At 37.0% G+C, this 17461-nt stretch overlaps 1 protein-coding gene across 1 annotated transcript; it reads left to right on the forward strand.

Moving 5' to 3' along the window:
- Positions 1-792: 792 nt before the first annotated feature.
- LOC133994414 (adhesion G-protein coupled receptor G2) lies at positions 793-16798 on the forward strand. Its single transcript, XM_062433666.1, has 16 exons — positions 793-888; positions 1941-2008; positions 3488-3913; positions 7403-7461; positions 10319-10529; positions 10893-11049; positions 11956-12120; positions 12631-12753; positions 13150-13195; positions 13283-13386; positions 13555-13679; positions 14070-14441; positions 14527-14810; positions 15696-15797; positions 16011-16163; positions 16695-16798. The coding sequence occupies exons 1-16, from the start codon at positions 793-795 to the stop codon at positions 16796-16798; spliced, it is 2595 nt and encodes an 864-aa protein (XP_062289650.1).
- Positions 16799-17461: the final 663 nt, after the last annotated feature.

Consider the following 17461-nt stretch of genomic DNA (forward strand, 5'->3'; position numbering starts at 1 on the left):
CTCATAGCTCTGTGTGTGTGTGTGTCTTTGTGTAACCATGGGATATTGCGATTGTCAGCAGTAACAGAAACTCTGCATCAATGTTATTTTTATGTTTTGAAAGTGTGTTATCAGTCTAGCTCACCCTATAGTAACCATAGATGGTACGTTCCAGTTAGATGAGGCTGAGAAGGTAAAGACCTGTCACTGGTCTATTGAAGGGAGAACAGAGGAGACTAGGTGGCAGCTCATTAACAGGCAGCAGATGTTATTTGTTTGTTACTATGGCTTAAGATATTTTGGTTGAATTTCCCGGCATTCATTTTCTCCTCTGTGTCATTCATATTTTTTGTTGATAAATCACATTTTTGTTTACATTCTTTGGCCTGCCCACCTGCTTTTTTGCAACTTCATTTTAAGGGTTTCCAGTGCCCAAATACCAGTTGCCCTGGGGTGGCAAAACCACAGGAACGTTATGTTTTGTCAAAATGAGGATATTAAAGTCATGACAGCTTCAGGCAGTTGTTCTGGTGGATGTTTTGGCTCCTCTGTCAGGTAATATATTGGTGGTTTCCTTAATTGGGATCACAACCAGATCTGATTTGTTTCATCTTTTTATTGAGATATATCCACCTTTCTGCAATCTTTGACCGTCAACCTACTTCAGTTTGTTTTTATATGGTTGGTTAAATCTATGCTTTTGTCAGTTTAATGTCACTTTTTTGTAGTGTTTGAGTATGTTGTGTTTGAGTATGCTGTGTTTTAAAAGTTATGTTAATGTTAATATTTCTATGACTATGAAGACATAAGAGGATGCAGCTGATGCACCAGCAACAATGTGGTGTTACTGTGATGTCCATTTGGTATAAAGGGGCTGAAGAAAAGTTTGCCAGCAAAGACGTGTCCAAGGTTTTGTGCCAACTTCTGACTTTATTTCTTTATATCTCAAAACTAAAACAAGACAGCTGAATTTGTTGGGCACATTGTTCCTCCCCTAAATTGCTATTTTGGATATCACACATAACTTTGGTTTTATCTTAGTTATAGTTTTGGCTGATAAAGACCTTGCAGGTAGAAATGTTATGATTAAAAACTTTCAGTTTGTGGACAGCTTCGCTTTTATTTTGTTGTGGCTTTTTGTCCAACACCTGTACCCTATAGAGCATGATGTGCACCATCCACCTTCTTAGCTTTGCTCAGATTTCCCTCTCACTGAGCAGTGACTTGTATACCTCTTCGTTTTCTCTCCCTGTCAATGTGAACAGGTCTTATCATCTTCCTATGCATGCTTTTTTGTTAAGCATTCTATCTGTGGGAAAGGTTCTAGTGCGTAAAACTCACTACAGAGAGTGTATATGTATGTTATATGTATTATAAGCAGATTACAAAGTGAGTTAGAGATGTAATACTTATAACATCTCCATATCTCCATATTTTCACTGCTTGATAACAGCACGGTTTCATAAAGCTTTGGCCCAAACAAACATTCACCATTTGTTCATGGAAAGTGTGTGTCTATACAGTACACTGTGTATTACTGTATAAATAAGTATGTGCTGTTTTGCTAAGTGGTGATAAAGGTAATGTGTTTGTTCTGTTGTATTCTCTTTCAAAGATGTTTCTCAGCATGTATGCATTCAAGTGTTTGATTTAGCTTCATTCATTTCTTCAGGATATGGTGTTTGATTAACTGAACAATCATAACCAAAGAAAAAATCTTGAATACACAAAATTACAGCCTTTAGCATTCATCAGCATGGGTGTGATTGAAAGAGTTGCGATTAGCCTGGGAAGTTTTCTGTATGACTCACTCTTCCACCCTACCCTTTTCTACAACTGTTGTGCAACAATAGGTTTTCAGTGCGCTATGGCATGACAATGACGTTTAAATCAGAAATGCTTATATATTATTCTTTTTTTCTTTTTTTAAAGTGTTTAAATGATTATTTGCTATATTCCAGAGTGAAGAGGCCAGGCTCACATGTCAGACACTGGTTGCAGATACACTTTCTCATCATCCTGTTGGCAGGTGAGATATAACATGAGCAATGATAGGTTACAGTAAAATAATAAAGATGTTTGCAAACAATGGAAAAGAGGTGTCTGTCAGCTAGTCACCTTATCTTGACTGAAATCTCCGTACCTCTATTTATAAACTCTGTATGACATGCCAGACATACCTGCCACTCAGCTTTCGTCATACACGCACACACACTGTATAATGGTTCTCCCTAATGTATACCATAACCTGTTATTCTAGTCTGATTACTCTGTTTTTCCGAATAATGCAAAACCTCACAATGTTGCAACCTCTTTGTAGAGGAAGGTGGAAAATATGAACAAAGGTACAAAGTTGTTTGTGTAATTCAAGAACTAGGAACTTACCACACACAGTACAGTAAACATGAACTTGTTAAACACTTTTGAGGAACCTAACTTGTTAAAGTATCAGTACAGTATCAGTTTGTAGTTCATGTGCAAGAGAATAGAGGGAGAAACAGAACAATTACATGGAAATGTGTCCTATATTTCAAGATAATTTGATACATGTTTTGAAACATTATATATTTCTGATTCCTTTATTTCTTTATGTTGTTATCATGGTAATAAACACACTGACACTATTTATTTACATTTTCATGATTAATATTTTAAAATCTTCAAATGAAATTAATTTCAAACGTTTTGTGACTTATTCCCTTGTGAGGTGCATACACAGTTTTTCCAAGTTGTGTTTGATTAGAGATAAAATATCCTCTGTCCTCTGACCTGGACAGTTGAGCTATATAGATTAATACAGTTAAATGCAGCTCTCTTCTGTCAACTAAAAAAGGACCACCCTTTTCATACAAGAAACAATGGAAGGATTACTGGACTCAAGTGAAAGATGTATTGCTTGTGATTAAGTGCAGTTTACTGTGTTACACTGAGGCAACAGTATCACCATAATTAAGTGCAGACAAGGTGAACAGACTGTCTGAAGAAAAACACGATTTATTACTGTGCAGAAATGCAATTTTTTATTTTCAATTTATTAGTCAAATGTTCCACGTTCCACGTTGTTGTTCCATATTGGAGTACGTTTATACATACAATTGGCAATGTCACCGATGTCTTAAACAAAGACAGCACAGACTGGATAATTAGGTGGTTTATTAGTTTGCTGCAGGTTTGATTTTTACTGGCATGTTTTATTTGGTCAGGTGGGACTTCAAATCAACTGAGGTAAGTTAAGTACTATCAGTTTTTAGAAAGCCATTTCAAATTAATTCAAGTCACCCAAAATAATTAATTCAGAGAACACAGCATTATTTCTTCCAGGTCTACACTAGTTGTGCAGTTATGTTTGAAAGACCTCATTGTGTACAGACTGATGATACCTGTTCTGTTTCCCCATCAGGTTATGCTTGTAATCAAACTTCTGCTACTCATTCAACTCATTCACGTATAACATCTATAACACCTTTAACATCTACAACACCTACAACAACTGCAACACCTACAACAGCTGCAACACCTACAACAGCTACAACACCTACAACAGCTGCAACACCTACAACACCTACAACAACTGCAAGAACTACAACACCTATAACAACTACAACACATACAACAACTGCAACACCTACAACAACTGCAACAACTACAAAACCTACAACAACTGCAACAACTACAACACCTGCAACAAATGCAACAACTACAAGACCTGCAACATATGCAACACCTACAACTGCAACAACTACAACACCTACAACAAATCCAACAACTACAAGACCTGCAACACCTGCAACAACTGCAACAAATGCAACATCTGCAACACCTATAACACCCGCAACAAATGCAACAACTACAAAACCTACAACAACTGCAACAACTACAACAAATGCAACAAATGCAACAAATGCAACAACTGCAACACCTGCACAGACCTCAGGTAAACTTGCAAAAGCTGACAGTCATCTCACTAACTGCCACATCAATAGAAACATCTGTAATCAGAAAAGGACAAACATTAATTTCAGGCTCTGACAAACCGCAGGTTTTGATATCATCTGGGTTTTCTCATTCTGAGATGAGAGACTACAGTTTTTGATTAACAAACACATACAGAACACAGAAGGTTAATTGCTAGTTGGTAGCATGGAGTTTTAAAGAAGAGGTGTTTACCAATTTGTTTACCTATTGGTTGCATTATGGGGAATGTAGGAGTTATACCATTACTATGGACTTAAAGTCAGGATATTTTGGTTTCTGATGCATCAATTCTGACTGTGTTCTTTCTTTCCTCGTCACAGCAGTCTTCTACTTTATTGATGTCACTGTGAATGTGAATGTGAATGTGACTGGACAGACGAAGAATGAATCAGAAATTACATCCTGGGTATGAAGGAAGAGTTACAGTACCAAAATACTTGACGTTTATATCCTTTAATTCAAAAAATGAGCAGCATGTTCCTTTTCTCAGCTTCAACAGGTGTTCCAAAACAAACTGGAGGGCTGTGTTTCTTCAACCATTGAAGCAACTACGTCCATGCCTATCTCTCTTCAAACTACTGTAAACACTTCATATGAGACAATACATGTGACAACAACACCAACACCATTAGAAAGTTATACCACAACCACAGCTTCATCATCAACAATGTTAAAGATCAACACCACAACTACCAACACAACAATGTTACAAAGCCACTTCACAAACACAGCTACAGCAAATCACATTACTACAGATAATGGAACACAGAGCAACAGCTGGACAACGTTTTTGTCTTACCCCAGAAAGAGTAACCCCAACAGTGGAGGAAACAGCAAAACAAAAAAGTAATTATGCTCTTGTAATAGTGAACTCATCATTGAAAAATGATATTCCCCAAATGTCCTCAAATCACAGTAGGGACAGCTACCTTTTATTTGATTTATTACTTGAATGACTTCAATGAATACTCCAATGAAATTGTCTATATAGAATCAGACCATTAGCGATGCCTATGTCAGTATGTCTAGACTGAGATACAGTATCTTAAAAACGTTTGTATTAATTGCCTTAAAACTTTTACATTCACATTTCCTAGAGGAAGAATCCTAATGACTTCGTTCATCCATAGATTTTTTTTCTCTAGTACCACTATAAGATTGAGGTCATTTTGGTCTTGACAGCTGTTTTATGGATTGCTGTAAAATATTCTTCAGAATATTCAAGGTCTATTGAGGATCATTTTGAATGATTTTATAGATGCTTTAAGTTTTCATATTGCTTTATCATCAAGTCCAATACTTTGGTTTATGACCAAGTACCTGCAAAACCAATGATATTCCTATCAGCTTCAGCTGTACTTTAACTAAGTGCCAATTAGCAAATGTAGCATTCTAACACACATTATACCTGCAAAACATTAGTATGTTAGCCTTGCCACTGTGAGTGAGTACCACTCACAGTGGCAGCCTCACAGATCCACTAGCATGATTATAGACTCTTATTAATTAATTAATGGTGTACAATTTATTTTTCAGTGAGATCATTAACAACAACATGACTGGCCTATTTCAAGTAAGCAGCATTAAAATCAGTCTATAAGTTATACAGTATGTGAATAGAATGATCATATGAATCACACTTGATTTATGTTTTAACAGGGAATTGAAGTTTCATGTACCAAGAAGACTGCAGTAAAGTAAGTGAAATAGAGCTGCAACTAAAGTTTATTTTCATTATCAATTAATCTTGTTTTCTTGATGAATCAGTTTATTGTTTGAATTGTGAATTGTTAGAAAATAGAGAAAACTACCTTCAAGTTTTGTTTGACCACAACCCAAACCCTGAATACATTCAGTTACTTGGAAATTAATAATTGTCATCAATTAATCGACTACCATATTTCCTAAAATAAAAGAATGACTGATACGGACAAATAAAAGCAGGTCCCAAAAACAGGCCAAGGAATACACAAAGGTGGATAAACTTTAATAAATTCAACCATATAGACAAACTATTTTCAACACTTTGATGTTCTGGATTACTCATCCAAGGTATTATGGACCAATTTCAGTCATGGTGGGTGTGGATGTGTTTTGTCTCAGCCTGCAGTTTGTATTAACGTACTTTATTACGTCCTTATTAACGTAAGTGCCACAAGATGGCAGTAGCTACATTTGTACCACATGGGACCCTTGCAAGTGACTGAAATTTCCACAGCACAGTAGGGCTTAGAAAACAAGGAGGGTTTGCACTAAATTATGAGCAATTATACAAATAGATGGAATTAAATATAAAATCCTTTCTCTAATACAAGCCTGCTTCCAATAAATGCCTGGTACTCTCTGTAGTTGAGGTAAATAAAGGGCCACTTTTAGAGGAAATACGATTTCATCTATGAAGTGAAAAAAAGTTTTAGAGGATAATTTCACACTTTTTCAAGTCTTTCTTAAAACAACATTCAGGTGGCCAAATGAACACTGAAATAGGTTTTCCTCGCTGTAATCGTTCCCCTTGTTCATACTGGCTATTTATCTCTTTCAAATGTGCTTTCAATGCGATAGGTAATAAAATCCACAGTGTGTCCACAGAGTCATTTAGTGCAAAATTGCATATCAAGTGGATATCTGACATTTATAATCAAATTCCTCTTTGGGTTGCCTTGGACAGTGTTTCCCTGTTAAGCTGGGTTGGAAGGAGCCTATAGTAACATAAAGAAAGACTTTGATATTAAAAATACTTTAATGTTGAAAAATATCTACTTTATTTGACTCATTTGGATGGAAGCTTCATATTAGCTTCACATACACTTTTAAATACATTTCAATGTACATTTGGGCACCTGACTTTTTTTTAGTTTCTTTTTTTAGACAAACTTGAAACATTGTGAACCTGTTCTTTAATAACAGTTGTGAAATGAGTGAAAATAGTGTAAAGAGTTACTTGTTGTTAACACTGAGCTTATTCCTCAGAAAGACCAACTGCATTGTGATACTGAAGCTGAGACAGAGCGTACCATCATGTTGTATCCTTCGTACTCTCTGTGCAGCCAGTCAAAAATCCTCTGACATCTCTGTGGTGGGAAGAAGAGCAAATACAATTAGTGAGTGTTGCATACTCTAAAATACAAAATTACAATACATAACATACCTACAGTAATCATGAAACCCTTTATGTCATTGAACAGGTTCTCTAAAAAGTGATTGTGACAGCAATCCCCAAGAGGAAGACATTTGCCAGTATACTGGGAAACACTGGTATTTACAATGCTTCCCCTTTTTAATCCCTAATTTATGAATTAAGTGATCATTAAAAGCAAGATCACTGACATCTTTTCATAATTTGAAAAGCAGTATTTTCTAAACTGGTATTATTAATTGATGCATTGCCTTTGTATTTTTGTAATATCTCACTGGGTTTGGGGTGTTTTGTGTGGTTATCTTTCAACAGTAAAGAGTGTGAGGCTGCATATGTGGAATATAAATACAACACAACCAACTGTGGTGCAGGTGAGCTCTAACATTTACCTTAAATGTCTTCAAACCACAAAGACTAAAGTACCACTTTAACAAGTCACCACATTTTGATGTGTCACAGACTGATTTTAAAATGGATCAAATGTGGGTGTATGCCACTGATCTACACACAATAACCCACAATGTCAATGTGTTTCATTTTCATTTCATTTAGTATATAATTTACTACATGGATGTATATACTATGATACATGTCAAAACACAGACCTACCATGTAGTCTAAGGAGGTGTCTGTTACACAATTTTTGATGGCAGTTGTGAAGCTGCGGGAGCAATATAAGATTTAAAGACATTTTTAATTATATTCATTTGCTTTTTTGGATCGCATTAGATGAGAAGATTCATATGTTACCTCCCTTATATCTGTCTGTTTCATATAAGGCTAACCACTAAAGCTCACTAATGAACACACTGTATATTGTTTGTTTAAAGTTTATTTCTAGTCCAGGAGCAGTGACTTCTCAGCACTGTGAGGTTGCCAAGCAATCAGCAAAGACTCCTGGAAGTTATTGCTCCCGGGAAGTGATAGTCCTGTTCTGCACTTAAACCCCTCTGCAACTTGTCACTCTTACACTTTGGTTTTGTCTGGATTAAACAAATTGGATATAAGGTCTTAATTTGTAAGCTTTAGATGTAATGGTGGGCAGATTGTGCATCAGCTGCAGATTCAGTGTGGCGAAAAGGGCAAAAGACTCCATCCAAGTCTTTGCTGGACAGAGACAAAAAGACATCTGCTGACAGATGCTCATAGATCATCTAACTTCACTGAACTTTTGAAAAATATGAGAATTATACTGATGAAATACACTTCTCAAACCTGTCCTAATTGTCTTGTGTCATATTTAAAATTATGGGGCAGTGCAACAAACTGTGGTGAAGTAAGACAGGTTGAACGCTGCTTGAAGACCTTGAAATGGCTGTGGTCCACACCAGCATTTAAAGACATTAAACCAACATTTTTTGACTGTTTCAGAAATGGAGAAAAAAAACTGCAACTGCTCATCTTACTGCAATGGGACCGGTTAGTGTGTTATCAACAAACAGAACCAACACATTATTATCTAATTAGACATCACGTTTTATAAGAAGCATTCATTTTGTTTGTGTTTTTTTTTAGATGCGTACTACACTGTTAGCTTTGAAATACAAAATACCAGGATGAACAAGTCTTATCTTTATGATCTCTTTTGCATGGTAAGTTTATATACAGATATATGTGCACACACAGAACATGCATACTTGTGAAAATATCTTTTAGCATTTGTCTTTAATTATCCACTTTACATAAATTACATTTTGCAGCATTAAACAATCTCTTAATCTTTTGATTTTTTTCAGTTGAAACAGTCACCAAAGTGCTCTTCAGGTGGAAAGTACGTTTTTGTACATAGTGCATACATATCCAATTTTATATTGATAAATACACATTTTTAATCTTTGAAATGTTCCTTTGTAGTGTTTCATGTCCTTTGCCCAGTATTGCATCTGTATACAAGGTAATCAACAGCCAAAGCACATTCATATTTCCTAAACTTTCACATTTTCTTCTATGACTGTTTTTTCTTTTCGCTTGAGCAAAAGTAATTAAAGAATGTTGTTTATAATGTTGAAATGTAGCACTGTAACATAATTATATAAAATAGTTTAACTTAAATGGAAATTTCCACTCAGTTTTTCCGTTTGGACTGTGGAGATACATCAGTAAGGTGAGTCTAATGTCATCTCAACACCTTTGTAAAGAAAGGTACTTTCTACTATAAGCATTGATACATCTGATACATTGAACGTTGACTGAAATCTGCACTCCTTTTATTTTTTTTTAAATCAGAGGATGGCAAAGTTGCAAAGTGATTTTAGCCTTGGCTCATGAGGTTCCCATCTGCAACGTGTCTGCAGCTGTGATCACTTTGCTACAGTCTGAGGAAAGTATTATTTATGATGGACGAGTGACTCGAGCAGGTACGTATTATAACAAGTCAATTCAGTGTAATTTCATACCATCAAGAAAACAACCTCTCAATTGTGTTTTATCTCATGTGTCACACAGCAATTTGTGGAAATCCAGTTGGCGATAATCCACTGTATGGCCAACTCACATGGACTTGCAGTTACCTTAAGCCTTCAAACTTTTGCACAATAATAAATAATACCCACAATCGAATTATCCCCTGGTTTGTATGATCCTATCTTCTGCACAAACTTAACTTAAACTTTACAAACTGAGTGAACATAATTTATCTCAGGGCTGTTTGTAGTGTAGTTGTACCACATGATGTCAGACTTTTACAAATATTTTCAACTAATATCTCCATCTATCTCTTTACAGTAATGGAGGAAATGTGGTCGTGCAACTGGAAGAGCATTGTGTTCCGAAGCAATTTACTACACCTTTTCCAACAGTGATAACCATGCAACCAAACACTACCGCCTCGTCTGTAAATGTAACTTCACCCCCGCTAAACATGACAACTGGAGCCCTGAACGCCTCCACTACTGCTGCTAATGTCACAGTGACAGCAACACCCAACACAACCACTGAAAATAAAACTGTGACAGCAACACCAAACACAACCACTGAAAATAAAACTGTGACAGCAACACCAAACACAACCACTGAAAATAAAACTGTGACAGCAACACCAAACACAACCACTGAAAATAAAACTGTGACAGAAACACCCAACACCACTGCTGGAAATGAATCTGTTTCTGTCCCCCCTTCAGTGACACCAACAACTAATCAAACAGGTTTGTTCTTCCACTTCTGCTCTGTGTATAACTCGGTGACATATACATAATTATAGCAGCTTTGTATCTTCTTTTGTTGCAGCTGAAAGCAGTGAGAGCCGAGCCAATGGGTTGCTTGAGCAGACCAGTGATGTGTCCAAACTGAACTCCAGTCAGGTGGATCAGTTGGTATCTCAGCTGCAGGATCTTTTGTCTGGCCCCAATGTCAGCCTGGCTCTGGGAAACACCTCCGTGCATATCATCAGCAATCTGCTGGGTGCTTCACCTGAAACGCTGGCTGCCTCCTCAAACAGGTTACAGACATTCTCTAACATGTTGTGTACTGCTAAAAATAGATGCTACAACTTGTTGTTTTTTTAAATTGTATTTTTTTAGCTTTTGTTCATAAAGCATGTGCGGTTTGGCTAAAGCATGATTTGTTTCTATTTATCCTCCCAACATACAAATATGCCTTGATACAAGTTGATAAAAACCTTTGAATTTGAGAGAGATTGTAGTTACACACACACACACACACACACACACACACACACACACACACACACACACACACACACACACACACACACACACACACACACACACACACACACACACACACACATAATTATTGTTATTTTGCACACCATACCAATGAATTTCTTTTTTTTGGTCAGGATCATAGGGATTGTTGATACAGTGGGACTAAAGCTGCTCCTTAAAGAATCGACTGAGACTCTCTTGTCGCCGGCTGTGGCTCTTTCTGTGAAACCAGCAGATGGCAGTAATTTTCAGGAAACATTTTTTTCCATCTCAGACCCCACTACCGTACAGGTATGACAGGATTATTCCAGTTTATTCTGTTTGTTTTAATAGTTTTACGAGCCATACATCAAAAAAGTGTTCGGAGAAGTGCTAGCTGTGGGATACTGTCTGTTAACAGCTATTTCACAGCAGATGTAGAGTTTTATGTACAAGGTATGCAAGGCTGAGACCTAATGCTTTATACTAAATGCACCTACAGCCATTAAAAAGTAAAACATTCTGGATCAACTTGAAAAAAATTTAGATTGAAGTATTTTCTGCAAGCCAAAGGGCAACGAAGAGCTTGGGCAGAAACTTTGACCTGTCACAGCATGAAAAGCACATGTGTAATTAATAACGTGATGTTAATGTGCTGTTTTCAGTGCTTGCCATTGTTTGTTGTTCAACTCATCCTAAACTGTTAAGTTAAACTGTCTGTTATGCTAGAAGTCTATTTATCAAATGTTTCAAACTAATTCACTGCATCTCTTGCCAATCCCTAGAAATTGTACTCACAATTTATAAGAAATCATTAAAATCGATTAATTCAGAAATCATCTCAAAACTGAAATAAATGCACACCTCAACAAATAATGTGGATGTCACCTACATTCAGTATATTTTACAAATGTGGAGAGGCTGTTGCTGATTGCCACATGGAAACTTTCATCAATTCTGGCTGCAAACCTATAATTTTCATCACAGTGATATGACTGTTAATATGATTTCAGCAGGTGCATCTCTGTTACACTTGTTTTTGTACATGTGACACCCTTTTGAAGAATGTACTGTTGCAGCTTAACTATTGCAGACAGATTGATGTCAGTTGCCCCAAATAAAAACATTGTTTAAAAAAAAAAACAATCCTGTATCAGTCTATGATGATAAAATGTTGCTAAGCTTGTGTCTCTCTGTCCGTGCCCTTGTGCACTTCAGGTCCGTGGGGATCCCAGGCTCAGGAGGAGTGTGGGAAAAGACTCCTCGATCCCACAGGGCTCCATCAAGCTGCCCCCCTCTCTCACAGATGACCTAACCTCTGGGGAGCAGCAGCTGGCCTCCAGAGTCCAGTTCAGTTTCTACCAGAAAAGCACAGTGTTCCAGGTCTACACATTTAAAAAGCATTCCATCCAAAACTAAATATGCCTTGCAGTATCATTAACTGAGGAGCAATTGAAGTATTTCTCTTTTGATTACAATATACACATTTGGTACTCTTCTGTTATTTTAATTTTATATTCATGAATTAGTGTTTTAAAGGAAATTGATGGACTACATTTTAAATTAAATATTGAAACTGTTGCTGTGTCCCAGTATGTAGTGTGTATAGTATTATTTAATATACTGTTTTTGAAGTGGGTATACAGTCCAAAATTACTTTTAAAATGTTTTGGAGTTGTGAGCAGCTCCTACAGTACATTTCCTTTAAGCATTGCATTGTGGGAGATTAGTGTTGATCAGGGTTTTTTTTATTTTGGAAGCACACTGATTTGAATATGTTTTGTAGTACTTATTATGTAGCATGGATTTGGGACACAGTGGTTGTCTTTGACAGTTTTTTGGCAAATTTACAACTTGTGTTTCCGGCGTTGTCTCTTCTAAATGGTCGTGCAGGACAGATCTCTGGGAAGTCGCAAACTTAATAGTGGTATCCTGGGAGCGAGTGTGGCCAACCTGTCAATCTCAGGACTGCAGGACGATGTAATAATTCACCTGAGGAACAAAGAGCCTGTTCCAGTGAGTCTGTTTTAAAGAAAATAGTATGTTGTATGTAGATTTATTAACTTTTTATTTAACTATGAACTAAATAAGAGCTCCACAAAGGTAAACCAACATTTGTGTACACAAGACTTTAAATGTTTTATCAGAAGAGCCCCTTTCTTCAAATTAAGAGGAGAAAATGTGATAAAGGAAAGAATGCACAACTGAAGTTTTATACATCATAGTGGCTGCAATTCAGATACAGATAGTCATTACATTGGTAGAATTGTGAGGCACAGCTTCAAAATAGATGCACTAGCTAATTATTCCGAGCAGTTATTGTCACTCTCAACACAAGAAAAAGAAAATTATGCTGTTCAATTAGTGATTGGAAAGTGATTGAAACTTGTTTTCTTTTTTTCCAAACTGCAGGCTGATTTTAAAGCTACGTGTGTTTTCTGGGACTTTACATTTAATAGTAAGTTCTCTAAAAATGTCTGTCAGAATCAATTGAATTTAAATGAACAAAGATGAGAACGTTTGACCTGTATTTTTCTGTCGGTAGATGGATTAGGTGGTTGGAATGGAAATGGCTGTTCTGTCCAAAACCACACAGATAATGAGACCATTTGTGGCTGCAACCATCTTACCAGTTTTGCTATCCTGCTGGTGAGAAATTTGCTTTTTCACTGTCTTTTTTGTCATGCATCCTTTGATTTTGGTGGTAACTGATCGCTCACTGTTCAGCGATGATTTCATTCAGCAATTTCTTGACAGGGACTTATACCTGGAACCTCACATTTTTAAGCACTCCTCCACAATTTTTTTCTTCTACAGGATATCTCCGGACAGCCCCCGACCAGTCGTCTCCAGGCCACCATCCTTACTTTCATCACATACATCGGCTGTGGAATTTCTGCTATCTTCCTGTCCATCACCCTCCTCACCTACTTGGCCTTCGGGTGAGTATTGAGAGCCACAAGATAAAGAACACATATTAACATTTACTGTAATATTTACCATTGAAGTAGCATGCATTTCATTCTGCCATTGTCTTCTGGTCACGTTCATTTAAAGTTACAGTATTATTTTAAACCAATTTAGGTTTAAAGTGCAAAAGATACTTATCTCTAAGTTATCAAATACAATGTTTTAAAATTATAATGCTGATAATTGATAGCCATTAAAGTTTAAACAAATGACCTTTTTAACAAATGGGCTTGTAATGAAGTAATAAGAAAAACAGGAAGTGACAGATATGTTTTCACAGCACTTTTTACAGTAGACACATTATTCATTAAGAAGAATCTGCTAAGAGGTTTTCATGTTGTCTAAACATGTGAACACTGCAGGAAGTTGCGTAAGGACATTCCATCCAAAATCCTGATCCAGTTGTGCCTGGCTCTGCTGATGCTGAACCTGGTCTTCCTGGTAGACGCGTGGCTAGCACTCTATCCTGAAGCTGTGGGCCTCTGCATCTCCACTGCCTGGTTCCTTCACTACTTCCTTTTGGTTTCCTTCACCTGGATGGGACTTGAGGCCATCCACATGTACCTGGCCCTCGTGAAGGTCTTCAACAGCTACATATCACGCTACATGCTGAAGTTCTCGCTGGTTGGCTGGGGCATCCCAATGATCGTGGTCATTATCGTCATAGCGATCGACAAGAATAACTATGGCCTTGTCTCCTATGGAAAGTTTGAAGATGGCACTTCCGATACTTTGTAAGTCTGTGTCCAATGCCATATTCGAAAATCATACACATACACAAGCTATAACTCTTTCATTTTCTCCCATCTTCTCCCACAGCTGCTGGCTGAAAAATGACACTGCCTTCTATGTAGCAGTGGTGGCATATTTCTGTGTCATTTTTCTGTTCAACTTCATCATGTTCATTGTGGTGTTGGTCCAGCTGTGTCGGCTAAAGAGGCAGAACCCTCACAATGTGCAGCACCGCACCACCCTGCAGGATGTGCGCAGTGTGGCGGGGATAACTATCCTCCTGGGCCTCACCTGGGGTTTCGCCTTTTTTGCCTGGGGGCCCCTTAACCTGCCATTCATGTACCTCTTCTCCATCTTTAACTCCTTGCAAGGTGAGATGATACCTGGGTATGGTTATTTTTTATTATTAGGAGAAACACAAACTTGGATCTTCTATGAGCAGTTTTGGCCATCATTACAATTGGTTATAATAATATATGTATTTACCAAAGAGACAAGCTAACATCTGAGAACATTGCAGCATAATTACAATGAAGTCAGACAAGAAACACGATCAGACAGGTTGCAAACAAACCAACATTTTAACAAGATTATCCAAACCTCTTTATTTGGAGATACATCTGAAAGAAGGGGGACCTGACATGTCAGTAATCCCTCATTGCATAAGAAAATGTGTGTGTGCACAACTATGGCAAGACCAGTGGATCAAATTAGACATGTTCTGAGTTCATTTTTACATGAAAATGAATGAGCTTTTACACTTGTTTTGTCATCTCAATCCCAGATCTCAGCATTAAACTTGATGAGAACAGTGTCATAGTTACGGATCCGAGTTGTAATAAACTGGAAGGAACATTCTCATAAGGTTTTAGTCATGTAGTGATCAAAAATGTAAAGACATTATGCAACAGGCCCCCAATCAAGCACTCGAACAACAAACTTCTCCATTTAAAGTTAGGTGGTAATTACTTGTAATAAAAGAGGGATTGCCTTCAGCACTCAAATTGTTTTCAGTAAAAAAGGAAACGCCTCACATCCCCTAAAGCAAAAATGTCTCCTCCAAATTTGCTAGTTCAGACAGCTGTAAAATGATTAGGAATGCGTATACAGAGAATTCACTAACCGGAAACCTTATGGCCCTTGTAATGTTTCCAAAGATAAAATATATCATTTGCATACTGTAGGACTTCAAGAGTTTGTCACCTGTATGATAACACTTGGCTTTAACAAGTATAACTGTTGTTCCTGTTCCGCAGGTTTCTTCATATTCCTGTTACACTGTGCGGTGAAGGAAAACGTGCGGAGGCAGTGGAGGACCTACCTGTGCTGTGGCAGAATGAGACTAGCAGAGAACTCAGGTTCACTTTTCATTTCACAATTCTTTCAACACATTTACACGTCACACTAATGTTACTCTGTACCTGGTTTCCGATGCATTTGAATATAGAAAACAGGCTTGAGAGAATTAGATGCAAGATGATTGTAATGAATCACACATCAAAGTCTGGACGATTAAGACAGATTTCAGGTTGTCTCATTTCATTGTTATCTTGTAAAATTTCTTTTCACAGAGTGGAGTCGCACTGCAACACAAAAGACAGCGAAGAAGTTATCAGCGACCAGACTAACACCGCTTCATTCGTCAAAGTCCTCCCAGTCCAACAACTCAACCAGCTCTACTTCCTACCTTGTCAGTGACTCTTCAGAGCAGTTAAATGGCGTTGGTAAGCGAAGACAGTTCACCATTGTGATTGTTTTGTCAAGTCACTATAGGACCCCAAGCTGCCATGGTAATCATATTGTGCTGCCTATCTCCTTATCAAAGTGTTTTACCTCAGATGGGAGTCAAAGCCACCTGACTTTGAGATGTTTTGTTTTTTCATACACTTAATATTAGCTTGTCAACTCAGTCAGAAATAGATATTGAGTATATATTGATAGTTTTTTTTTTTTTTTTTTTTTACCAATGCAAAATTTAATATAAAATGTGATATGTTTGGTTTGATGTATGATGAAAGCTTACTGGCCTGAAATTGTACACAAGTCAGTCAGTGTACTATTATAATACTGTATGTATTATACTATTACTGGCTTAAACTGAACACTTTTAGTTGTAATCACATGCACAAACAAAAACATTTTGAAAAGTACTTTGATTTTAATTGATTTTGTTTGTAACAATGCTTTTGGAGAAAAAAAACCGTTGCCAAAACATGTTATCTATTAGAAATAATGAGAGGAATGCTGTGTTACAGGTAGCCCATTTGACGAAAGAGCCATCACTGCTGATGAAGACCATAATAGGGACGTGATCCTCAACGAGATCAACAGGCAGCACAGAAACCAACAAGTGCCCTGATCTAAACAAAAAAGTCACAGTTTAATGGCTGTTACTTTGAATTTCTTGTATATAATGTAAATAAATAGAGAGTAATTTATGCACTGTTGAATGATGTCAACACATTTTTTGTGCTACTGATTTAGCACAACATACTTTATTTACAAAAAAACATAAGGATGAAATAAAAATTGTGAGTCTGCATGCTGACCATTGCATTAATCTTCGGCTGGTTTGTTTGTGTTTTATTTTCCAACTTTCCAATTATATGGGCCTGATTTGCCGACATAATTGACAGTGAATAGCCGACAAGAAAACCCTGCTGTGACTGCAAATTTACACAATGGCAGGCCAATATATGTGTCTTGAACATTAAACTAGTTACAGTTGAGTCGAATTAAGTTATACAAGGTTATGAGTAGTTGGTTGATTAAAAGAACATGGTTATAACACATTACATATACGTAGATATATTTCAGCCAGTCTCTGAAAAAAACAGCATTACCCAGCATGCATCACTTTTTCCATCACCACATTTAGAGACAAATATAAGTGGTCTATAAGCCTATTACCTGCTGTAATGTTGCATCACTGGAGCCTAGGCCTAAGACATACCTGGTTTTATTTATTATACTCTATTGTCGCGTCAATGGATCTATGGGACGTCCTCAGACTCTCCAGTCA

This window comes from Scomber scombrus, chromosome 14, assembly GCF_963691925.1.
Source record: "Scomber scombrus chromosome 14, fScoSco1.1, whole genome shotgun sequence".
Lineage (NCBI taxonomy): Eukaryota > Metazoa > Chordata > Actinopteri > Scombriformes > Scombridae > Scomber > Scomber scombrus.

Excerpts from the sequence above, each read along its gene's own strand:
- LOC133994414 (XM_062433666.1), top strand. The coding sequence starts at position 793 with ATGCAGCTGATGCACCAGCAACAATGTGGTGTTACTGTGATGTCCATT. Across the intron at positions 11,050-11,955 it reads CAGACCCCACTACCGTACAG|GTCCGTGGGGATCCCAGGCT; the intron begins GTATGACAGGAT and ends TGTGCACTTCAG. Across the intron at positions 15,798-16,010 it reads GAGACTAGCAGAGAACTCAG|AGTGGAGTCGCACTGCAACA; the intron begins GTTCACTTTTCA and ends TTCTTTTCACAG.